This window comes from Athene cunicularia (assembly GCF_003259725.1).
Source record: "Athene cunicularia isolate RWA chromosome 17 unlocalized genomic scaffold, athCun1 chr17_part1, whole genome shotgun sequence".
NCBI lineage: Eukaryota > Metazoa > Chordata > Aves > Strigiformes > Strigidae > Athene > Athene cunicularia.
This window is the reverse complement of record NW_020799122.1, coordinates 4,902,658-4,922,121: the sequence shown is the minus strand read 5'-3', so window position 1 is coordinate 4,922,121 and position 19,464 is coordinate 4,902,658. Positions and strand designations below refer to the sequence as shown.

At 45.8% G+C, this 19,464-nt stretch overlaps 1 protein-coding gene across 1 annotated transcript in view; it reads left to right on the top strand.

The window, feature by feature from the left end:
* CFAP77 (cilia and flagella associated protein 77) overlaps window positions 1–19,464 on the top strand; it is a 61,178-nt gene that overhangs the window by 24,607 nt on the left and 17,107 nt on the right. The window contains exons 2-3 of the mRNA XM_026860455.1: window positions 11,629–11,728; window positions 12,280–12,508. Of these exons, the coding sequence (XP_026716256.1) occupies window positions 11,629–11,728; window positions 12,280–12,508 (329 nt within the window). The remainder of the gene's footprint in view (window positions 1–11,628; window positions 11,729–12,279; window positions 12,509–19,464) is intronic.

The following is a 19,464-nucleotide window of genomic DNA, read 5'->3' as shown; positions in this document are numbered from 1 at the left end:
CCATGAGTTCCCTCTGAGTTGTGTCAGTGCAATCCTCTGGGTGCCCAGGATGCTCTTTGGAGAGTGCAGAGAAACCCTCTTGCTCCTACGGGAGAACATCCCAGCCGTTTCGTTTCCTCTGATCAAAACACCAACATCCAAACAAGCAGCCGAAGGGGCATTACGCTTACAGGCAAAAGCAGCTGCCTCCCGAGGACATCCAGAGCTGCACTTCCCCGTTAAGGCAACAGCTTCCAAGAGCAAACCCAGGGAATCTGGGCCACGATCGTGAACTTCAAGCTGGGGATGGCTATCATCTTCCCCAGTGCTGTTGTGTTGGCCTGGGTGTCAAACCCCCCCTTTCCCCATCAGCCCATCCCAGCAGCATTTGGTGAGCCATTTCTGTCATACAGCTCTGCCCCAGGAATGGGAACCACACACCGCGGGGCACATCGCTATTCAGATTCAGGTCAATATTCATCTTTATGAATAAGCCACCACAAAGCTGCAGTGAAATCAAAGTTTGTGACTTTGGTGCCAAAACCTGAGCAGAGTATCCAAAATGCATTCCCTCCAGCCCTGTGGCTGCAGCACGTTCGCTTTTCCCTGTTTCACAGTCATTTATGCTCATTCTCATTTCAACAAAAACCCATAAAACTCTTATAGCACGATGCAGTCCTAAATTAAATGCACTTTAACATCCCTATATAACAAGGGAGTCTTTGCTCTTCTAAATTAATGCATGTAGCTGAGAAGGGGACCTTTCCTGGAAAATTTATTCCGCTGTATTTGGAGACAGAAAACCCCACCTCATTCCACCTTCTCTGAGAGCAAAGATTATTTTGTGTGTTATAATGAGGAATTTGTAATAACGAGAGTGTTGTGTGTTAGACTAACTACGAAGCGAACAACAGAAAAGAAGACTTCTGTGAACAGCAGTGTTTGTGTGATGTATGGTAATATTTTTCCTCAGTGCATTACAAAAGAAAAAAGCAAGATAAAAATATCTTCCATTTTCTCCCTAATTTGTAGTTTTCTGGTGTTAGCAAGGCTTATAAGACACATGCTCCCAATTAGCTGCTCCTCTTAATTTAAATGCTTCATAAATTATCTCCTGCGCTTGTGGATTATCACTTCATAATGCGAGTTAGCATTTAAATAAATAGCTGCGATGTAGGAAATTAGAGAGGTTTACAGTCTGAGGCAGCAGCATAATGAAGGAAAATACCACAGCAGCTGAACAGGGGTTGGGAGAGATGTGATGAGACAGAGATTTTTTTTTCCCTTTACCTTTTAGCAACCAAATTTGGACTGCAGCAGGGAAAATATGGGTCAGAACTCCAGCAGAGCAGGAACCTTTTGTAATGGCTGAGCACAAAGGAAACACAGAGAATTCTTAAGCACGTAAAACATCCGATTTAGCAAATATGATGCAATTATGAAGTGACTTTTTGGAGCCAACTCTTGGTTGCCTCACAAGGTAGCCCCTTTGAAAGCAATTGGGCTACTCGTGTACGTCACCTCGTCAGTATCTGACCCCTTATGTTCTACCCTTTCAAAAAAATAGAGGACCAGAGAGAAAAGCAATAGAACAAAACAGAGCTGAGAGCTGAGACTGCGTCGAGAAAATTTGGTGGGGAAAGCAATGAAGGAGTGAGATGTAGGATTATGGGGAATTTTAGAAATAGATATCTTTCAAAGACGACGAGCATCAATTTGTAAGCCAGATAACTCTTGTCATGTTTTTAGCACCATTAATAAGATCATTAATAAGGCAACAATAGTTTTTAACCATTGGCAGCAACTTGCCAGTGCTATTTCAGCCTAGTTTCACAATTATTCTCATAAATGTAGAAAATTAGGAAGGCAGGGCAGAGGAAAACCTCATGACAACTCCTTGGGGGACTGAGGCTCTCTCCAGTGCTTGCTGGTCTTGCCTTTGGTGTCATTGCTTCTTTTTCTGCCACAGGAGAAAACTCTGGGCAAGATCCTACAGCAGTCAATCACACTTGACTGCCACTGACTTCTTTGGGAGCTGAAGACATAAAGGCATTAGTGGGTTCAGGACCCTTTGGTGTTTGTCTTGCAGAGAGCCCAAGGTTGAGCACTGCAGCTCTCAGGGAAGTTCAGCTATTACAGCTCCCTCCTTGCTCATACACAGAAGCCCCAGCGTGTCAAAATCATGGATATTTTTTAAAAAACACATGAAAATCATAGAAGCCTTGACAGCCTTGACCAAAGTCCAGCCTTAGGCAGGAGTAAAATTATTAGTTACCTTATTTCCCAGAGAAAGTCTGACACATTAGGATTTCACAGTAACTGGCTGTAAATGTAATGGGCAGGGTGTGATTTTGCTCACTAGGTTTTGCAGTTAAATTTCAGCATGTTGAATACATTTTGCTGTAGGACAGAGCAAATGATTCAGGCAGATTCTTGCATTAGCACAAGACCCTCTGTGCTTAATGGGAGTTCTGTCTAACTGACAGCACAATTTGGGTCTTCATTGTATTTAATATACTTCAAGAGCGGGGGTCAAATTGTCTCGTCATTTACATCCATACAACCCTGCTAATCCCAGGAGAACTGCGGAGTGGAAGCTCAGGACAACCTGTAACCGACTCAATTTTCTCTGCTTAGCACCTTCCAGTTAATTTTTCTAGCAATGTGCCCCAAAATGCTCTTTGTTACAATCCCAGTTCTTCCCACATCGATAGGGCTGAACATGGGCGACTGGACTGAAATCTGTTGGAAGATTTCTACCTGGACCCCTCCTCAGGACACACTGGTCGTGTCTTTGCCTGTTGCTTGGATAGGATGCAGTTCACCCCGCTGAGAGTTCAAGGCAGCACAGCAGGATCCCAGTTTCATCCTATAATTTTCTATTCCAACACGCAGCATTTTGAAGGTGAGAAAGGGATTCATCCTACTCCAATCAACATCCGAAGGGGTACAGAAGCTCTTCATCCCTCAGAGTTTCCAGGCAGAAAAAGAAAAGTTGTGGGCCAAACCGCACCTGTGCTTACAGCTCTGCAGTGGCTCTGTCCTCTGCGCCATATCTGCATCACTATTACCATCACTTCGTCTTCTGCACCGAGCAGTGGATAGCCACAGGTGCTATTGGCTGCCTCTGTGCTTAGAGCCTGATAAACCTCTATTTTGCTGGAGTATGAGGAGACAGAAACCAACTCTTCTGTCCTAACTTCAAGGGCTCTTTAAGAAAAACCTGGCAGATATGTTGGGTGCTGAATGCAGGAGATAAGACTGAAAACCCCAGGACTAGATTCCTTCAGTGAGATGGTGCCACTTTTTACAGAATCACCATTTATTCTAAAAGGGCATTTTAAATAATAAAATTGGAAGCTGTGCATACATCTTTCCAACAGATCTACTAATCATATTTCTTCAAATTTTATATCCCTGACCCTTGTAAAGGGATTGCAAGGAAGGCGTTTTTTAAGCTGCATTTTAATAAGTCAATATGAAAGCTCAAAATTATTTAAAGCTTCTTAAATAGGATTATATTTGATTTCTTGTGGGAATAGTGGGGGATAGTCTAGTAAAGACATTCTGTCCTGCTGAGGTTTTATTACATTAAAGAAACAGCATCCTTTTTTAACAGCAAAAACTTTATCTATTCTCTAATGAAACTGGAGATTATTCTGTACATGAGATGTCTGAAGTTGGTGAGTTCCTGCATCTGTGATCAGAGTTTCTCCTTGAGTGAAAGCAGAGAGATTCCCAAACCAGAGGTTTGCACAATTAACAAGTTGTCTGTTAGTCTGAAATACTTGAATATTTTCTTCTAGGAGGTACCACAAGTGTATTTTCAGGAAAATTCTGCTGTGAAATAACAGGTAGCTCTCAAGACAGACAGGGATTGAATTTGGCCCTAATAATCAGAGGTCTGTGCCACAAGGGAATTATTTTGCTATACAGGGAATGCAGCCACATTCAGTCTGCTGGAATTCAAGGCCCACGGTCACTTGCTTTCAGCCCCTTTAATGTCACTGTGGCTTATATGGTTGCTATGCTGGCAGCATTTAGCCTAATGTGTTCTAAAACACCCAAAGAAATTCAGGAGGAGAAAATTAATACTACCTGTATGGAGTTGGAGGAGCTGCAGAAAGTTACATGGTGTAAACAGCAGCTTCACTAAGTTGAGTTGTGCTGGACGTAATCTGGGACAACATCTGGCCTTGAGAACATAAGGGGATTTTTCTTGAAGTAGCAGATGGGGAGGTTTATAGAACAGGTATTACTAAGGAAGAAGCACAGAGAAAAGGTCATAACTGCTGGAAGAAGACAGAAACTTAAAAAAAAAATTGTCCCATCTCTTTAACATTGAGGGAATGTTCTGTCTCATCCTCAAATAACCCACATCCTGCTCCCAGCTAAACCTCAGTGCTCCCACTGAAGCCAACAGACACCGAGCAAAAGCATTCCCTGGCAGAATTTGACTTCAGGGTTTGCAACGCGGTGGGTATCCCCAAGGCTGTGCTTCTCTGGGAAATTACAACCCCTCTACACCCTTCCCAGCCACTCTCTGGACACCCCACATCTCTCTGAGGAGTCACATGCAAAGATGTTAAAATAGTGGGGTTTGTCAAGGTGTTACACACTATTCCACCCACATTCTCCCCAAAGGCCCCAGAACCGCTGCCACAAAGACAGAATTATTCCACTGCTTTTCCCACCCTGATCTGTCCGTACACACTCCATTTCCCCCCTGATGCTGCCTATAGGGAGAGCAAGGATTCAGCTGCGCCAGGGTCACCCCATGCTGTACCAAACCTCTGCCACTGTCCCTACATGTCCTCAAATCTCTCCCAGGCTCACTCCGCCTTTTAGTAGGTGCATAGCAGACGTAGCTCAAGAATGATCAGGTACAGGTGAGACCTCAGTCTAGCAGTACCTGTAAACTGCACTCGTCCTCATTTAGCCCGAATAACCTGTCCTTCCTGCCAGCAGCCTTTTTCTTATGACCACAAACCATGCTGCTTCTTCAGGGCTTGCAAGCAAGCGGAGCCTGATGTGAACTTCACAAGCTGTGACACCCACTACAGAAACACATATGCTTCTTTGACCTTCAATGCTGGCATGAAACCTTACACAGACACAAATTTATCTTAAAGTCAGGAGCAGATTTAATAGAGCAGGAGAAGATCATTTTCAATATTTCCATCTCAATTATAGTCAAACACCTCGGCGAGTCTCAGCCTTTGGGGCTGTACGTGGGCTCCCGCTTCCAGCATTGAAACTGTCGGCAGAATCAGCAGAAATAGCACAACTGGGCAAGGTGTTGGTGATTTATCAGTGCTGAAGTAATTCATACTGACACAGAGGCGCCGAGGAGGAGCTCAGGGTCCAGCAGGTGCCCCAAAAGACCCGAGAGTTATATGGTGCCACACACCGACAGCAGCAGACTTGGGATCTGACTCCCTAGCAAAAAGCGTTCTTTTTTTTTTTTTTTTTTTCCAAAACCAAACAGCAGAAAGAAGCAGCCGTGCTACAGAAAAAGGCAATTTTAACAGTTGTGATACACTACTGCTAAAATTGTCCCTGTAACAGCACATTATCTTCTAACTCAACAGTGACTAGTATTCAGAGTCCCAGAATTTTGGGGCAAACAGGATTTTTCAATGGAAGATTAGAAGGTGAATACACCCATGAAGACAAATGAAAATATTGTGTACACAAATACTTTCATATCTGTCTGGCCCTTTAAAACCAAAATGATAGAGTTCATTTGCATTTAGATCTCTTTGGCTCCCTCTTTTCATCTAAAGACAAATCCTCACAAAGGCTGCTTAATTAGACCAAATTAGATTTCCACCTAGTGGCTTGTCATTCATTAGAAAATGCTGTTCTTTTTTTCTGTTTTGGTAATTATAGGCTGGTCTCGCAATGTTCACTTCAGGCTCAAAGTATGACTTGCATTCATGATTTTGTGCAGATGAGAGGAAAATTATTCAGTCACATCAAGTCTGCCCATTTTACAAGTTGGATAAAGATCATCACTGGAGTCTTTTATGTAATGGGGTATACTCTTTCTTAAGTCTTCAATGATTAATTGTAATAGCATATCTCATAGCAATTTTCAAGACTAAAAGCTAAGTACAAACAGTTTGCACGCAAAACTACTCTAGCAGACAGCGGGTGGCTTTCCTTAGATGCGGGTTTCTGTATTGGGGACCCACGTGCGTGGCCCCTCAGTTGTTGGTGTTACAGCCCCACCGTGAGCAGAGGCGATGGGAATGGGGCAGGCTGGTGCCTGGGGTTGGGGATGTAGAGCTTTGGGCTGAAAGCACCGTCTGCTTTATCTGACCATCATCTCTAAGCCAGTGCGGGGGACGCCTGTGTCCCACCCACCCTCACAGTCCTCTGCTGCCAGCGTTACGCAAAATGGAGCTTCTAGAGGAGAAAAGTCTTTCCAATTCAGACTGACGCTTGTATCTAAACAAGGCTACAGCTCCCAGCGCGGGTCAGTCAGGAGCACAGGTTAGTGCGGACTGCATGTGTAGACACACTCTGGGTTAGCAGCATCTCTACCCTATCTGGAGTATTTGCAACGGAAAGAATTAAACTCACAGTAAGATCCTCGAGCTTTATCATTTCTGACTCCGAGGGCAGCAGTTTGCCCACCCACCACCCTTTTCTCTGGAAGACTCTCACACCGCTGTGGGACACCGTATTAATTTGGTCTCAGTCTGAACACGAGTACCAGAACAGTCCACTTCTCTCCCCAATCCAAACTCCATTCCCTTTGCTGTCCTGCATGGGCACATTCATTCCCTGCCTCAGTTTCCCCATTATTACAGCAGGATTCATGCTCAGTGGTATGTTTTGAAGCTTAATAAATCAGGGCCAGATTTTATAGTCAATCAAGCAAAACTTCCTTTGACTTTATGAAAAGCTTCGAAGGTAAGTGCCAACTTATTATTAATAATCTACTTGGGATTGGAAGTTACAAGCAGTTAGCGGCAGGCAGCCCAGCAGCCACCAGCCCCTGCTAGGATTTCTTCTCCACTAACAAATACAGATTTTCAGGTGCGTTTTTATAACATTCTTGTTTTCCCAACCATTTTTTTGTGAGAGAAGGAAAGTAAGTTTTTTCCCTCCACCTTTAAAAAAAAAAAAAAAAAAAAAAAAAAAAAAAAAAAAAAAAAAGAGTCTGATCAAATTTGCCTTTCTCAAAACACTGAACATTCCCTTTCTCATCTACCTAAACCTGATGTTGAGTTACTGTCCCCCAGAGGCTTTCAGTAGCTCAGTTCTGATGTATCCCTGCACTTTGTAGCTCACTGCCTTCTTAGAGTGTAATCAAACATCAAGCTAAGTAGCAAATAAATCTCCCGATCTCATAAGCTGCACAGCAAGATCATGTAAATGCAAATGAAGGGCTTGATTTCAAGCTGTCGCGGGGGGAAGGAGGGAAAAATGCTGGGCCTTGTCACTGCAATCACTTCACTCTGCAAGTGCAGTAAATCTGCAATAATAATAGTAATGGCAGCGTGACGGGAGGCTTTACTGTACAAGGGGGTGTAATGAAAAGGGGAACAGAAGGTAGGGAAGGAAGCAGGGCCTGGCAGGCTGGAAATGCACCGGCACGGGGTTTGCAGGTGTCCACAGCACAGAACCGTCAAGGAGGGGACGTGGCAGCCCCGGCTGAGTTGGAGCAGAGAGGATCCATGGATTTGACCATCATTCCCTCCCAGTGGAGGGCTGCCTTAGGTGCAGGGATTAAAAAACCATGCCTCCATCCCTCACTGTACATCTCCGCACAGACTTGTCTCCTACCTCTCTCACAGCATCAGTCGTCTTTAGAAAATTGATGCTATGTGTCGATGGGCCATAAATACCAAGGGATGAAACACAAATAATGTCTTGCAACAAAACCTGGAATCCTTAAAGGTTTTGTTCTTCCTTACACCTTTCCAACACACCCACCTCTTATAAACAAACCCATTTCCAAGCCTTCCTCTTCCCTCACAGCAAAAATTTTCCAACACCGTTAGACACTCAAATACAAATCCGGGGCTGCACAAATCAGAAAGTACCTGGCAAAGGCCAGGGAGCTGGATGCACCCAACACCACTCACTCTTCAGCCGACCAGGGGATCCTCACCCATCAAACACCTCCGCTGCTGCACTGCCAGTCTGAGCATGGCACCCTCCAAACCTAGTTCAGACACACCTGCTTCAACCGTGAAAATTATCATGTCCAAGGGGAAAGGATAAATGCATAAACTGAATCCTTAAAGACAGTTTGAGAACGCAAACAAAGCCTCAGCACACGTGTCTCGCAGCCCTGGGAGGAGGTGATGATCTCTGCAGGATGCTCTGGGAATGCTTCGGGAAAAAGTCTAGAGTTGCCTTTTCCGAATGGGCTGGATAAACAGTATTTAAGATGCTGGATTTCCCTCACTGAGGTCGTAAAGGGAGAAAACTTGCAGAAGGTACCCAGAGAAAATTAGGACCGCCTGGGATGCAGAGAGAGACGGTTTTAATTAGAGCCAAGAGGTGGGAAATAAGGCAGAGAAATGACATCTTAATGAGGTTTAATGAAGTTGTCTGCTGATGGGCACAGCTGTCAGACAGATCTGTATTCCAGCCAAGCAGCTTTGTGACAGGCTAAACCTGAACACAGAAACGGTGCTGGAGCTGCGGAAGAGAAAAAGGACCTTCTGCATCAACTTTGGCTTGCTCTCCCCACCACTTTATGACACAGCACATCTACAGTGCCCCAGGACAAACAAATTAAACCAGCCCATGAGGTTGCAACAGCATTTTGCTAATTTATGAATGAGAAGGGCTGTAATCTTGGATTACACTTAGCAAGATTCATTCCTGCTACCTCCTTCCCCTTCTTCGCTTTTGTGGGTAAGAGATGTTGGCAGATGACCAGAGTCCTCTGAGTCCATTGATTTTCTTCAGGCACCGGTTCTCTCCATGTTCAACATATTGGACCAGTTTTGTTTGTTTTTTTTTTTAATTAATTATCCAGCACCTTCAGCTTTATTTATTCAGTGCAAAGTGACTGTAAAGTGCCACCTGATCATAAAAGGAAACAGCGTGCGCTCATTTTGCGATGAAGTAAACACCCAACTGTGTTAACTTCAGGAGCTCTACAAAAAGGAATCTTGAAATCCCATCATTTCTTCCATTCTACAGAGTTCTGCATTCAAAGGTCTGGAAGCAGCTTTGCCACAGGTTACAAACCTCTCTCCTTTCCTGCAGTTTCTCAGCAATTTTCTCCCACCTGCCACACCTTTGCCATCATGGCAGATTTCTGACCTCACTTAACTGATCTGGTATCAGAACGCGGTCCCTGGAAAAAGCCTTTTCTCGTGCATCTGAGGAACATCGCACCATTTCCCTTGTACATTGGTGACAACTAATCTAAAAATAGCTAGCATACAAATGCCTGTAAATACAGGAGAAAGATCAGCACTGAAAGCTACTTTATCATCCCTCGCAGCGGCGTCTACGCTGTGTGCGAGCTCCCTAGCTTACACGCAGCATGCACATATGGTTTAGCGTTGCCGTGTGATATTTCAGTTGCAGTAGCACTAAAAGCCCGCTCGCTCCCATCGTGCTCGGTGCTGGACACATCTGCAAGGGACAGTCGCCTCTTCTGCCATGTTATGCACAGGTTGTAGCAGGAGTCGATTGCTTTCAAAAAGGTCTGTTTGCAACAAAGGATCTGTAGCTTCGCACAGGACAAAGAGCCTGATGAGGTTTTCAAGTTTATCAAAGGATCTTAGCAAGTCCAGAAAATTTGTTTTCTGATGAACTTGTGCTCCTGAGAGTTGTGGGAATACCACAGCTGCTTTATAACATCACAAGTGCGTGGATTTAATGGGACTAAGATGAAGCACCTCCCTCCCAGGCCTGAGAAGCAAACCCCGGGATTTACCTGAAAGCATCACTTGCAGGCCCAGTGATCACAAACTGGCAAAGCTGACAGCCAGCTTGCCAGGATCTGCAAAGGAGCACACCCGTTGTCACAACACGGACAAGTTGCTCAAGCAAGAGAGCACGATCTCACCCCTGGGCACGCTGGTGAGGATCCCAACGCCACAGCCACCGCGCGCTTTTAAGGTTTCATGTAGCTGCCTATAGAGACAGGAGCTGAGAAACTCCAAACTGAATGCACAAAAAAATAGCTCCAAGAGAAAAACGGAGAATTTACGAGCACATCCAAGAGACCTCAACACAGAGCCCTCTGGAAAGGTACCTGTTTTGGGCAGGGTTTAGTAACCCTTGCTCCCCAGGCAAAACTGGCTCAGTGAGAGTTTTGCCTGAGCTGAGAACGATGCAGAACAGCTCAAGCTGCTCGGCAGCATCACACGCACTTGGTGAGTACCCTTTAACAGCACATTGGAAAGGGGCCACCAGGCTGGCAGGAGAGCTGTGGCTGTTTGCACAGTGCTGGCTGGGAACAGAACATAAATTTGGGGTTGGATGATGTTCCTCTACAAGCAGCTCCAGTAAGCAGCATCCCTTATCGACCACTGTGCAGCTTCAACCTGCCATAATGACAAGCTGGAGGTGGTTCATTTTCAGCCTCCTTCTTTTCACTCAATCCCTGCAGAAAGGGCTGAATTTGATTCAGCACGTCCTGATTCAGAGAGTGTTCACTCTGGAGTGTAATAATGGTCATATCAATGTTAACGTTCAGCGATTCACCCCTGAGAAGCATTAGAGTAAGGTTTCAGCACTTACATTCTCCCAACAAGACCTGCCAACACCTATAACCCCCTAGCTCCTCCAACACCCCTCCCATGGAAAATAACCTGTCCCAAAGCACCCACACCGTGCCTCAGGGCTCTGGGGGACTTGTTGCCTGACCCCACCCCAGCTTCCCCTATCAGGAACACACAGACCCAGGCTGCCAGGCCCCTTCTCTCCTCTGCCGCCTCCCTTGCAAGCAGCAATAAGGTTTCAAGACACATACATCCTGCAGTGACTTCACCATGGAGATGGGAGGGTAGAGACAAAGGGGTGAGGGGAGGTCACTTAATCCCACAGACACCACCAGGCTGGGACACACATGGGCTGGGGAAGAGTTCATTTTAAAACTAAATAGAAATGAGGTTACTGAGCTCAAGTTCTTTTCTGTGTTATAAACCCCAGGCTCTGCTCCCCCTTCTTCATCCGCCGTATCCTCCCCCTGCAACATGCCTTGTGTTTGATTATCCCAGGCAGGTGTGGCAATGTGACTGTGCTTGGGGAAGTTTACGCCGGTTTTCTAGGAGGATGCACAAGTTGGAAAAGAAATAACTGAAAGTTAAGACTAGCTGCAGAGTCTCCGCAGCAGACACCATGGCTGAGCATCCCAGCCAAACAAGGAGCCCAGGTCCATAGATATTGAGTCAGATCCCAGCAAGGCTGGGTCTCTTTATAACTCATACTTGTGTGAAATTCAGCATCCCTCAGGCTTCAGCTCTGGTGAAGCATCACGGCTGCGAGTTCTCTTTTTGCACTGTGGCACTCACTTGTGCAGTGGGATTCAAAGCCCTGCCAAGTGGAGCCACAGCCTCCCCTGGAACTTGTGGCCATGTTCTTGTTAAAAGTTTTTATTTTCAGGGGCTTTAGCTTAACAGGAAAAGGTTTTTACACTTCTCCTTTAACTTCACTCTTCTGCAGGCAGAACTGGGGAAGCCCCAGAGAAACTGCTACACCCTGCCAGGCTTTGATTTTTCATATGGGCTGTACATCCACAGGACAGATGGAGGAGTCCCTGAAGGTATGACACCACCACTAAAATATAGACCCGAACGAAGTCCTAATGCTAGTAGGGACTCCTCTCCTTACCAGTACTCTTCAATACTTCTCACTGAGCTGGAGGTGAACGCCAACATACACCCACTTTAATTAATACCACCCAAATTGCTTGGTGGCTTGTAAAGTTTCTCTGTTGTATTGGAAACTTCTATAGAATCACACAGAGCCCGAGCAGAAAGGGGTATGCGAAGGGTGATATACATGGCCACTTGCATAACTTTGTTTGATCTCCTAATTTGTGCTCTCAGGGACAACTCCCCTGTGAAATCAAACCTGTTGAGCAAGCCAGGGTAGAGGCTGAGAAGACATCTGATTCAGATGGGAGATGTTCCCATATGAAATGCAGTGGGTTAGGATATGACATTCACTCCACAGTGAAGCCATAGCAACATGCACACAAGCCACGCAAGGCCCTTGTGCGTGGTGCACAAACATCAGCCTGCCTTCCCAAATCCGTGACCCAAGACGCCTGATCTTTTTCTCTTTGCCTCTCATGTTTCCTTCCATCTCCAGCAATAGGCCACTGGAACACAGTAAAGCCCAGAACTGGTTTAGTTCAGAAGATGCCCCGAGACTTTATCACCATGAACCGTGGTGCTCTGAAGGCCGGTTATACCACAGCCCATGAATTTAATTTGTACTACAAGGCCAAGGATATTCGGCGCAAAAATGAGGAGCCCAGTCACTTCAAGAGATGTCCTCCTGAAGTACCTGCAGACTTGACTTATGGCATCACAACACGGTAAGGAGGAAGGCTTGGCGCCCTTCTCAGAATGAGGTCATGCCTTCCTATCCTCATATCTACATCTCCCCCATATCTCAGCCAGCACAGTCCCCAGAGCAAAAGTGTCGTGACCCTGGACATACAGAGTCACAGCATCACTTCCTTATCTGACACACATGTGCAATCAATCACCTAAATCTAACGTATATGCCACAACACGTGCCCATTTCTCCTGTGGCACTGAGGGCTTGGAACCTCTTAAAAATACATTCAATGCCCGTTCTTTAACTTAAAGGAACATGAGTATCTGTAAAGCCAGAATAATGGCTTCCCAGGGTCAGAAAATCAGAGCAAGAGCATTTCTACCTGTTTGCACTGGTTGGAATACTATGGCGCAGTTAAGGATCAGGTCAAGTTCTTTGTCTCTCTCCCACTTGTTAGTTCAGCACCCTGCATGGGGCAGAAACTGGTAAGTACAGCAAGATGGAGGGGAAAAAAAAAATTTAAAAAAAAATAAATCTTTTCACTGTTCTCTCTTCTGCTTGCTTGGGCTCCCTCCCAAGGACTGGAGAGGAGCTGGTACCTGCTGCTCCCCCAACAACCCCTCTAGAAAGGAATAAGCCCTTCTTCCCTTGTAATGCAGCAGCATATTTAAGGCTTCACACCAAGTTAGGTCTTTTGCATCGCAGTGTCTTCCAACAGACTTTTACAATACAAAAGTGTCCAGCATACGTGAGCCCTGCCTGAGGTTCAAGCAGGTTCAGCATCTAGAAGGGATCCGTTTAACGTACCTCTCACCCGCCAATCGCTGCTGTGCTGCTTTCTCAGGGGGAGCTGTGCAACAAGGAGTCTGCAGGGGAGAACATTGACACCTTAGACTGACTTTGAGGTCCTTCCACTGCCTGTCCTTCATGGGAGCACGGGGCAGGCTGGAGAGCACAGTGGTCCAGAAAAGCCAGCGTTAGTCCAGCACAAACAAGTGCTCAAAGCCTCTCAAAGGGGCTCCGAAGCAGCCCCGCTGCTGCTGGAGCACAGAGGGTTGTCTTGAGCTGTGCAGGTCTGGACCAGACATTAGGTTTCATTTTAAGAGCTGGATAATAATCACTACCAGAAAAATAACAGCTACAAATTCTAGAGAAAAGACATGATGAACAGCACCGTGTATTTTACATGATAGTAAATGGGCTTTGCATATGCAAATTGAATGGATTTTAAAATGGTATTTAATGACAATTTTCGTAGCAGACATTAACATTAATTGCATCAAAATGAAAATGTAGCATTAGCTTGCTGTTAGCTGCAAATGCCCCAGCTATAAAGCTTTATCTTTATCAGTATCAGCCCTCACCAATGTGACAGGGCTGCTCTGCAAATTGCAGGCAAAAGGGCTTTTATGTTGCTAAAGTATCCCCCAATGTAGACCAAAATCAACATCAATTTTGCTTTATTTCTTCATAAACGGAGGTTAAATGGCTGCCTGTAAGAAGTCTAGACACGTTTCAAAAGTTTTAAGGAAAATCTGCAGACCCACAACAGCAGAAGTAGTGGGAAAGGGCTTTTAATTTAAAGTTATTATTGTACAACTTGCCTGCTCCTTAATAGCTACCTTTTATGCAGACTGATTGTATTTATCCCTTTACTTAAAAAGCACGTTATAGACAAAATCAAATTACTGGGATTACCAAGGAGTTGTTGCAGCTATTTTGGTAAAAGTGGGAATTTAACACACTTTTTTCCATGACGGGCGAGTTAAAGATACCAGCTTTGGTGAGCACTCCCCAGCCCAAGCCTGCCCCTAGTCACAGCTGGCCAGGTTCAAGACCTGCCCTGTTAAAAATATCTTGGTTGTCGATGGATTTAAGTTGCTCCTGCTTTTGGACTCTAAGCCTGGTACGACTGCATTCGCAGTGCTAATTGGGAAGGCTCTCACAACTAAGATGTATGCTTCTCTGGGGGCCCAAGAAGAGAACGGTGACACACAGTCTTTTTCCATGACTCCAAGCACTTGCTTGCCTTTAGGAAGGCCCACTTTGATAAACATCTCCGGCACAGTGAAGTTTTCCAACCAGAACAGAGCCTGCAGGTCATTCCCTAGCCCAAGGCGCAGCAAAGACAGCACAGCTGAGAGGGGCAGAGAGAAAGGGTCCCTTCCCATCCCACTGGAAGAGCCTGCAGCCACTGCCTGACGATGGCGATGCTCTGGGACAGCGCCCAGAACCCTCCCAGTTCTACGGCTCAGCTGGAATTGCCAGCACGCATCCTCATGGCTGGGCTGCCTCCCTCCCTGGGAGCAGCAGCACAAGGGGTTATAAGGCCCAAACAACTCGGTGGCTGTCACAGGAACACATTTGCGGTCTTGCAGCTGTCAGTGGGCCACATGCAAGCAGCTTCCCGAGCCTCGGCAACATATTTCCAGCCCCTTCTCAGGCCCTGGGCTGCACTGCTAAAGGCTCCTGTCTCCTAAAGACAGCAAGGTCAGAAGCTCTCCCCAGGCTCACAAGTACGAGCTCTCCTGGATCACCCCACATAGAAATGAGCACAAATGCTGTGGTTGCTATTAGTGCCTTATTAATCACTCCCTGGCCCTGCTGCTCCCCCTAGCACGGCCGATGGCTTACGCCTCTGCTTTCCGTTCATGGTGAACATGTGCTGCATGGAGCGTTTCACAAGGCAGCGTCAGACACTGGAGTGAGCTTTCTGAAGCTTTGAGGCCCCTTTCCTTTCCCGGGATATTTACCTTCAAAGGTCACCCATACCCCTCTATTAATTCCCCATGGGCATCTTCCAGGGGAGAGAAGCAGCTCTGCTTTTTTGCTGATTCTCCCCCGTTCTCTCCCTCCCTTTTCCCAGAGAAATGTTTGCTACGAATCATGTGGCCAGCTTTGTTGTGAGAGTCATAAAAAGGACATTTTTCATCTCTCCTTTTTCCTGCTCTCGCTCCCTTCTCTCTCTCAGTATCAGACAGAGATTTATTCCCTCCCTGATGCCTGTGGCATTCGGAGCTGGGAGGGGTCAGGGGAGGCACTGATGGGACGATAATAGATAATACAGTGGTTCCCCAGGGTCTTGTCCAGCTCCAGAGCCGATCCATCAGCAGGCAGCACTCGTGCCAAGGTCAGCGGTAACGAGGATGTGGTAGGGTCCCAGCCTCCCCCATGGGGCATCCCCCAGTCAGGCTCCCCCGATTCATGCTCCAGCTTCTGATCTCTACAAGAGCTGCCTTGTGCAAGCCACAATTTGCAAGAGAGCACGTGTCCACTGAGTGCAGGCGCTGGGGTAACGACCACATTACCGTGCACGCACGCTCAGCTTCACCTGCCCCAGCCCTCATCCCCACCGCAAACAGGGCTACAGGTTTTCTTTCAAGGAAAAATGCCCATCGTTGGCAATATCTCCCCTTCCAGGAGCTAAAACCATCCCCAGCCCCCTGCTCTGTGCACGCCACATTACACAACCGTAAGATGTGTGCAGAACAGGGTTGCTGTCCTCCTGGACCCTAGTCCTGTGTCCTTTAATTTAAATTAACCCCCCACCACAATACTACTAGCAGGTGTATTCAACCCCCATCCTCTGTGTAATGACCTTGTTTTACAAGAGGGAGGATGCAGGGCACTGAGTGGGCTGGGTTTTGATGATACTGGAGATCTAAAGATGCTGAGGGTCTGTGAAGTCCTCCAGGATCTTCACTGGTGTCAACACAGCTTGTTATTCAAGGTGCATTTGAAAGCCCCAACAGATGACCAGACACACATTTATCCTCATAACCAGCTTTCCTGATTGAATTTCACTGTGCATTGAAATGAGCTGACATTAAACGGTCATTTTTGGAACTAGAAGTAAGGATGAAGGTATGGATTCTGGCTACAGCTAGATTTTAGTCTACATTAATTTGCACAAGGTCACACAAGGAATTTGAAGCCAAAACACACCAGCACACAGTACCCCAAGCACAAGTTTTCTCCCCAGGAGCAGTGCAGAGTGCATCCTCAGCATGAACACAGCCCAGCACTTCCAGGGCTGCTTTTAGAGAAGAGCTTTCATTTGCCTCTTAGTAGCACAAGTTTCCTAATTCCGCGTACTATGTCCCAGAACGTATTCCTGGACACAAGGACGGCACAGTGGTGCCATTCTCAGCCATTCTACACCTGTACCTCCTCAAAGCCTGCACGGCCATAACCCTGCCTCCAACGTGCTCCCATCCACTTGGCAGTTGGCCTGTAGGTTGGGCTGACCTTGGGTGTGCTGGCAGGATTTCCCTGGCACTCTGTCATCCCCATGTCTCCTGCCGGGTCCCCCCCTACCGTCTGCCTTCGCTTCAACCATCTCTTTCCTGAATTTTACATCCCATTTTCCTTCTAACTTCATCTCCTCCTACCATTCCACCTCCCATCCTCTAAAACTGGTCTTAATCCTTCAGCAGCTGCTTTCACCATGTTCCTGCAGCAAACTCACCTCTCTAAAGCATTTGGTCACAGCAATCTCTCTTCAAATTGTTACAATTGGCCAAGGGCATCAGTTATGCAGTACCTCCCCTTTTCTTTGTATCATTTGCAATTGTCCTAACGCCCCATCGACAGTTGTCTCACTGGCCTTTAGCAGCTCAGCTGTTACCTTGGCTATCCCTGCAGCTTCTGGGCTTAACTGACTGCTCCGTCCTTATCTTTCACCTTCTCCAAGGAGGGAGGTTGCAGTGCTCATGCTCTGCTTTGCAAGTGGCCTTTCCACTCAAAGCGTCCACGCTGTTTGCACACAGCCAGGACAAAGCTTAGAAAGCTGCCCAAAAGGTGCTGAGATATTTCCAGCATCTCTTTGGCAAACAGAGTGCACTGGTGCGTTTATTTTTGAGGTACTTAAAGAACATTTCAAGACATTAATATATGGCCCTAGGAAAAAAAAGAAAAGCTAATCTAGCTATAGACCAGCTGCAAAGATATGTCAGAGAAACAATACTGAAGAGCAGAGGGTGTTCCCGGAAAGAACCCACCAGGAAAAGGTGGACAGGCAAGAAAGATGATTATTACAGCAAGCCCACATCTGATTCACGATCACTGGAAACCAAACAGAGTTTAAAGCCCCAAAACTTCAAAAGATTGGGGCAAACAAAAGTTTTAGAAAAAAAAAAAAAATAAATCTGAGCACTGACAAAATAAATTGTAAAAATGTAACACGGTGACTGGAACCGTTGTGAGGCTGAAGGCACCAGAAAAATGCAACCAAGTTAAAATACAGAGGACTCCCATCACTTCAGATAATTGCATATCCTATCCAGTTCCACAGCAAAAGGCACTCTGTGTATCTGCCACCATTCCCACATCACTAAGATAAGAATTTCTATTTCAAGAATAATTTTCTTCTACTGGAGACATTCCAGGCTGGGTATGTGCTCACATCGTTGTGTGTACAGCAACTACTGCAGAGCTCCCAGCTGCATCTACCTGGATAGTGCTGCCTTGTGCTCGGGTGGCCGCAGCATCTGGTTGGGCAGAAAGACCTGTTACCCCCTTCAGAAAAAAATCCTGAGCACACCGTGAAGATACTGGTTCTCTTTCAGTATCATTTTTTACTGCAGTTCTAACAGTTTCTAACTACTTCAGGCTCCCAGCTTAAGAGAAAATAAACAGCCAAGTCATGGTTTGGCATAAGGTTCAGGTACTGCATGTCAGCCACAGAGCTGGGAAAAAAAAAAAAAAAAAAAAAAAAAGCACGCTAAAGAACAGATTTAGATCCCTTATTACCAATTGTATTACACTGAATAGGAAAGTAATACGCTCTGTCACACAGACTGGCTGTCGTCTGTGGGTTTATCTCCATTCTTTACAGCTGGCTGAAAAATTTCTTCTAAAACTTTTACCATCTAAAACTACTTCTTGCCACAAGTGGACTTTTTCCCTTGCAAACTTCTGCTTTTGCAGTCTGTGTAATGAAAGCCCGGGTCAGGGGGAAATAACCACAGAATCCTTTTTGTGACAGCGAAGCTTTTCAGCCCTCATTGACATCTTTTCCTTTCAAACCAAGTAATGTTCCCACCCAGCCAGAGAAATTCAAGCATGGGATGGAGGTCAAAGGGAAGACCTTGCTCTTTGATTTGTTTTGCTCAGCATTGTGGGGGGGTTTCTTCTTGGTTTTTCACTCATCGGGATGTTTTGCATTTGTTGATGGCTGCAGACTGAACAATGTTCCCCCTCAGACACGGATTGGGACCTCCAGGCAGAATAGCTCTGTCCCATAATCGCATCCCACTTGAATTTCTCAGAGGGTAACAGCAGCTTTCCAGTCAGGAGACAAATGTGTTGAAGACAAATCTAAATCTTCAATTAAGACAGCCAAAGGGTATCTCCCCCCAAAAAAAAAAAAAAAAAAAAAAAAAAAAAAATCAAGGCTAATGCACAAATTCCAGCTTGTGAAGCCAGTTATTTAATGGCTGAGAGCTGGCTTGGTATCTTCACTACCAGACACATGTTTCCATGTGTACATTTAGGACCATTACAAGTATACATCTCACTCTTGGCCTGGGAGGGAATAGTAAAGCAAATTGGTGCTCTTGTAACCGTGGGTACTCCTAAGTACAGCTATGAGCATCTGATAAATCTTTTAAAGTGCATGTTTACAATGGATTTTATTCTTTTTACTGTTCTATACATACGAGCCCTCTGAGCAAAATAACAGATCCTCTGACACTTAGAAGAAGCCACTGCCTCGTTGGTTGCCCACAGTGAGATAATTTATATTGTTATTTCCTCATCCAAATTACAAGAAGTGTAAAAGAAGCTTCAGAAATTCAGAGTAATCAGTGCTTTGACGGCACAGATCCTGCAGCCGCTGCGTGGGTGGAAGACTCACTATTTCAACTGAGAGTTTTGCCAGCCCAAAGACTGCAAAAAAAATTGGTCCCTGAGTGTTTTCTACCCATTTTTCTCTTGTTATTTTCTTCAGTGTTTAATGGAAAGTGAGGACAAGTGGAGATCATTTAAAAA